Below are 5983 nucleotides of genomic sequence, written 5' to 3'. Positions count from 1 at the left end.
TAATTTGTCCACCATTGCTTTGGCTTTTAATCCGGTTCAACATCAACGCACTAAGCACATAGAGGTTGATGTTCATTTTGTGCGTGAACGCGTTGCCAAGAAACAACTTTCTGTTCAGTTTGTGTCATCTAAAGAGCAGTTTGCTGATATTTTGACTAAAGGGTTGAGTTCTCCTCTGTTTCGTACTCACTGTACCAACCTCATGCTTCGAGCATCGAATCATGTGTTTGGGGGGGGGATGATAGAATAGAGATATTGGTGTATAAGATGTTGCCACTTGTAATTAGATTAGAGAAGAAGTTAGTTAAGGAAGTTAGCTGTGTAAGTGTAAGACTATAAATACCTCAACACTGTATTACTTGGTTGTTAAGAAAATATATCAGAGATATTCATCTTCTCTCTAAGTTCTTTCTCTCTCTCTCTCTCTCTCTAAGTCTGTTACATTCTTATTCTTCCTTACTGTATAAGATTGATCATAGTTAACACTGTTCATGGTTGCCATGCAATGTTGAAAAATATGTAAGTTTACTGATCATGCATGTCGTAAATGTTTTAGGCTTTAAAAATTCATAACTTAAACAAAGAAAATAAAATATCCATAACTTAAACATGAAATATCTGAAATCAAACATTCGTCCTAAATTAAAAAACAAATAATGTCTTGCTAAAGCAATAATGAAAACACTAGAAGTTGATAAAGTTCATCATACTAAAACCACAAATACTAAAACCCCAAATGCTTAAAGGCTCTCCATAAACACTTTAATGAACTCTAGCTTCTATGAGTCATCCAAGGTAGACCAAATACCCATCAGATCGGTATCTTTCACTAACTTCATTGAAATTCTTAGCACCTGATTGTATGGGAGCCCCATGGCCTGAAGCTCAGAAGGTAGTCTAGCTTTGGCTTCTCTAAAAGTAAAACTTTCACCTAATTTTTTTATTTCAGTAATAGCTTTATTCCAACCTTTACTAATAACAAATACAATATTTGCATCACCATCATTCCTACTTCTCTTCCTCTTTCTAACAGGTTAAGATGCACTAGATGTAACAACAGAAGGAGATGGGGTAGGTGAAGGTGGAGGCATCTCAGAAATCTCACAATCCTCACTTTCCAAACTCATATTCTCAATTGCATCTGTTGTTGATTCAGCCATACTACTCGTGACTCAGTCTCTCCCAAATACCATACATAATCGTAGATACAACGGGAATGGCTTATTTGGTTTGCAAGATGCATTAGGATATTTCTACAATAAGAACCCAAAGAAATCAAGGTTAAGACTTTCAAATAAACTAATTGATAAAAAAAATAAGAAACAAAATTTACCTTCTCCCACTTCTGTAGTATTTGTCACTATCCATAACACAATTTTTCTCATCATCCCAACCAAATCCAAATGTATTCATCATGTCATATGCAGATGAATACTTTTCTTTTAGATGCTTCAATTTGTTTTGTATATGCTTCAGCTCTATATTAATGCCAGGAATATGTTCCCTCCTCTTGGAGGCAACCATTACAAAGTACTAGCCTTAAAACTGTTGGTCACACACCTAACACCATCAGCAACCATCTCCTCGAAGATGGTAAGCAGTACATCCTCCTCATGATCAATCCATTTACGTGAGGTAGCCATATAATCTATCAAAGAAGCCATATATTACATAAGTAACACAAATAAACATATTAGTAATTCATTCAACACTTAAATAATAGAACTCCCATATAAAAGGAGGAGAGATAAGCATATATGAGAACACCAAATAAAAGACACCAGGCTTTATCAGCCATAACATCCAAATAACTCCCAATTACCACATTACAATAACAAACATCTCAATAGTCTTAATGTTACGAATTTTCAAGCCAATTACGACAACTACATTGAGTCCACATCTCAATAAAAGACAATTACAACAACTACCATGTCAACCAATTTGCAAGCCCTCCTTCCTCTCCACTCATCATATATTTCTCTTGTAGGATCATCCCTCTATTGAGTCCATGTCTGGCTTGACTTAACGGTTTCAATGTAGGCTAATACTTCTGGTAAATCTTCCCCTATAGGTAATTCATCAAATGCAAGCCTTGCATTTTCCTCAGGATCAACCGCCATATACATTTTGATAAAATTATGAAGTAAACTACATGCGGTGATCATTCGTCCCTGAATCTTGATTGGATAGTGGGAAGGACTTCGTAATAGGGGTGGGTTCGGTTCAAATCGGTTCGGTTTTTTGCCAAAACCGAAACCAAACCGAAATTTTGGTTCAGTTTGGTTCAGTTCATTTTTTTTCGGTTTTTTCCGGTTTGGTTTCGGTTCGGTTTTGGTTTTTTGTTTTGTTTTTTTTTTCAAAAAATGAAAAACATTGAAATTTAAAATTTTAACATCTCCAACACAATCATAACATAAAAATTCTAACTAGAATCAAAGACAATGAAAATAAACATTTAAAGTTGAACTAAAATCATCAATCAAGTCTTCCAAAGTCCAAACTAACAACCTCACAACACAAAAATCGTACAAATGACTTAGAAAAGTTAAATTGTATGATGTTGTTCAAAGATCAGGGTTGTTTGCTTGTAACTGCGTGTTGACAACTTGATTAGTAAAAGTAATGCGTGGGTGGATTTATTTAGTGTGTGTTGGATTCTTTTCCATCACAAATTACGCAAGTAATCTACCCGAAATAAATGTTTATGGATTCTGTTACATGTTATATGGGAGTAGATTTGGAAAAGAAAGCTGAGGCAGAACTAGACAGTGCTATGGAGATGGATGTAGGTACTTCAGGAGGAGGTTTGGTTCCGGAACCTTATATGGGGGAGAAATAATAGGTTAGGGTTTACAGTTTTTATAGGCATTTTTTTAATATTTTGAGCTTAAAGTTTCGCAACACATTGGGTTTAGCACATTTTAACTTACAAATTGGGTTTAGAAAATAATACCCAAAACAAATAATTAAATAAAAAAAGTAATTTAATTAATTCGGTTTGGTTCGGTTTGGTTCAGTTTCTAGATCACTAAAATCGAACTGAACCAAAATAATTCGGTTCGGTTCTGTTTTTTCAATTCGGTTCGGTTTTTTCGTTCGGTTCGGTTTTTTCGGTTTGGTTTTCGGTTTTTTTTGGTTTTCGATTTTTTGAACCCACCCCTACTTCGTAAGATAGCCCAACGTCTTTTGAGGAGTCCAAAACATCTCTTAATGACATTTCTAGCACGTGAGTGTTTCACATTAAAATATTCTTCATGATTCTTAGGTGCACGTGAATTGTCTTCCCACTCTTGCAAATGGTATCTAGTGCCTCTATACGGTTCTAGAAAACCCTCACCGTTCGTATATCTGGAATCAACCAAATAATATGTACCTATATTAGTTGATAATAAATTTCAGTTGTTAGCCAACGAAGGTAAGGAAAAGTACTAGGTACTTGTCTATCTTACTAGTTGGGACCGTTCGTATATCCGAAATCAACCAAATAGTATGTACCTATATTAGTTGATAATAAATTTTAGTTGTTAGCCAAAAAAGGTAAGGAAAAGTATTAGGTACTTGTTTATCTTACCAGTTGGGACCTTGAGGCCATTAGCTCTAGTAACAACGTCACCAAGAACTTTCGAATCAGTAGCTAATCCCTCCCAACCGGATAACACGTATACGAATTTGAGGACGTGTGTGCATACGCCTAACACATTAGTTGCTATATGACCCTTCCTTGATCTATATCTTGGTTTATCGACATCAAGCACAGTGACCCCTATGTATGTTCCATCTAGCGTTCCTAAGCAACCCTAGACAAAAGAAAAACTTATATTAGCAACTACAAATAATTATGTTATTAATGATTTTACTATGATGCTTACCTTAAAGCATTTCCATTTCGATTCCGTGCAATCCTCTGAGATAGGGGTTGGTTTTGCAAACAACACATCTTGCAAACTGAGCAACACACGCAATACTCTGTGGACATACCGACTAATAGTTTCACCAAACCTAATGAATCTAACTTGCATTGACCTATTTTTATTGTGGTGGGCTAATATGTTAACAAAAGTAGCTACTTGCTACTCTATTGTAACATGACCATCATCTACCAATCCACCACGAGTTTGTAGTAAATCACATAAAACTGCAAATGTATTCCTATCCATTCGCAGCTCCCACAAAAAGTTAGTATCACTCAATTGCATGATACTCTGCGGACATACCGACTAATCGTTTAAACTGAGAGGGCACACTTTTGAAATTGTGCTCAATTCTGTGTATATTAAAAAAATTACTTCGAAAAAATAAGTGATGCATTAAATTGGATTTCACGTCCAGCTACATTGTAATTGTATGCAAGTAAATAGACCATTCTAACCATGACATAACCTTTCAATTTACAACTTAAATTGACAAATTCATTCTTCAAAGAACTGGTTTGATATTGTTGTGTTTTAATAAAAAATAAAAAAAAAACTGCTTCTGCCCGTAATAGTAAGCTCATTTTTGTAATTTCACGTTTTCAATATTTTTTCATTCAAAACTGTGAAAATAAGTTGTTTTAAGTGTTTACCAAACATATTATCGAGCTCAGCTTTTTATACTCAGTTTGTATAAAAACACCTCAATATCAAATCAGTACAAAATCATCCAGAAAAAAAAAATGTTAAAGTGACTTGGAATGTTTACACCAGGCGCGCAAACAAAATCTGAAAATGTATATTGTAAAAATTCAAGATGCATATTTGGACAGCTTCATCTTCCTCAAAAGACTTGCATCTCATCCCAGACTTGATGTTGCTCACAAACGGGCTGTTTTTACCAAATAAAAAATCACAAATAAACACCAAATAAGAAGATAAATCAACAGAAAAAACAAAAATGGGAATAGGAATACCTCTTTATGGGAGTCCGGAGTCCACTTCGTATGTCTTAACTCCTATAAGAACCATGAACCCAAAACACATTAGTTGAGAAGAAAGTTAAAAAAAAAAATTAAAAAAAAAAAATCTCAATGAAACTCAAATCAGCGAATTATCTGATACGGTTCCAAAGAGAGATCTTCTTCCTTCACTTTTTGTTCTCTAACTGCCACAACCCAATTCGTCTCTGCTACACTTCTCCCTTAGATTTGCTACATGTGAGTCGTATCTGTGTAGAAGGTGGGGATTTGGGTGGAGATATTTGGCTGGTGAAGGAGGTGGAGGTTGGTATTGATAGATCTGTGGGGGTGAACATGGGAAGGGCGGCTTGTGGTGTTGGGGGAAGGTGATGGGGGAGAAGATAGGAGACCAATTTGGGGGAAGGTGACGTAGGAGAAGAGGAGGAGCAGAAATGGATTTGAGAGAGTCTGCAGGTAGAGAAGGAAAGAGCGAGAAAGAGGAAGAGGACCACAACAGGCGTGCAGGATGAGGAGATTGAGAGGAATGCTGGCTAAGTATTTGATATTTAATAATTTATCCGACCAAAAAAGTTTTAAAATTTGTATTTTTTTTTATTTTAATGAAAGTATTAAAGGTTTTGAACATTACTTATTAACCACATATTTTTGGTCTAATTGGATAAATGGTCCCCGTGGTCATAAGGTATTCGGATGATAGCCCCTGTGGTAAAAAAATTCGGATTTAAACCCCTGTGGTCTAAGTCTGTTAGGATTTAAACCCCTGTGGTCTAAATCTGTTAGGATTTAAACCTTTCTGTTAAATAATGCTGATGTGGCTGCCACGTGGCTGCCAAATGGCTGCCACGTGGCAAAATAATAATTTTTAATTTTTTTTTAAAAAAAACCTGAATTAAAAAAAAAAAAAAAAAAAAAAAAAAAACAAACAAACCGGATCTGCAAGAAGAAGAAGGAAGAGGGAGAGGGAGGAGGGCGCGAGGAGACGGCTCCGGCGAGGGGGGAGCTAGTCTCCGGCGGGAAGAAGAAGAAGAAGAAGAAGAAGAACAAGAAGAAGAAGAAGAAGAAGAAGTCGCGCAGGGAGACCGGCGG

The 5983-nt window shown here is 35.8% G+C and overlaps 1 protein-coding gene across 2 annotated transcripts; it reads right to left on the bottom strand.

Moving 5' to 3' along the window:
* Window positions 1–673: 673 nt before the first annotated feature.
* LOC126614408 (uncharacterized) lies at window positions 674–5444 on the bottom strand. 2 transcript variants are annotated; one of them, XR_007620373.1, is made up of 5 exons: window positions 4892–5444; window positions 3873–4806; window positions 3575–3800; window positions 1334–1648; window positions 674–1253 (listed from the first exon to the last, which is right to left on the bottom strand). XR_007620373.1 is itself a non-coding variant. In XM_050282064.1 (4 exons), the coding sequence occupies exons 2-4, from the start codon at window positions 4020–4022 to the stop codon at window positions 1524–1526; spliced, it is 501 nt and encodes a 166-aa protein (XP_050138021.1). In that variant the 5' UTR covers window positions 4023–4806; window positions 4892–5444; the 3' UTR covers window positions 1329–1523. The 2 variants fall into 2 exon arrangements, 1 of the variants encoding a protein (XP_050138021.1); XM_050282064.1 differs by lacking the exon at window positions 674–1253 and having other exon boundaries at window positions 1329–1648.
* Window positions 5445–5983: the final 539 nt, after the last annotated feature.

Source organism: Malus sylvestris, chromosome 3 (assembly GCF_916048215.2).
Source record: "Malus sylvestris chromosome 3, drMalSylv7.2, whole genome shotgun sequence".
NCBI classification, from domain to species: domain Eukaryota; kingdom Viridiplantae; phylum Streptophyta; class Magnoliopsida; order Rosales; family Rosaceae; genus Malus; species Malus sylvestris.
Note: the sequence above shows the minus strand (reverse complement) of the source record. Positions and strands in the feature narration are given on the sequence as shown.

What these genes read in the sequence shown, in the direction of transcription:
- LOC126614408 (XM_050282064.1), bottom strand. Translation starts at nt 4,022, where the DNA reads ATGCAAGTTAGATTCATTAGGTTTGGTGAAACTATTAGTCGGTATGTC. An exon ending in CGAAATGGAAATGCTTTAAG is followed by an intron (nt 3,801 to 3,872) that starts GTAAGCATCATA and finishes TCTTTTGTCTAG; the next exon opens with GGTTGCTTAGGAACGCTAGA. An exon ending in TGGCCTCAAGGTCCCAACTG is followed by an intron (nt 1,649 to 3,574) that starts GTAAGATAAACA and finishes CTTCTTTGATAG; the next exon opens with ATTATATGGCTACCTCACGT.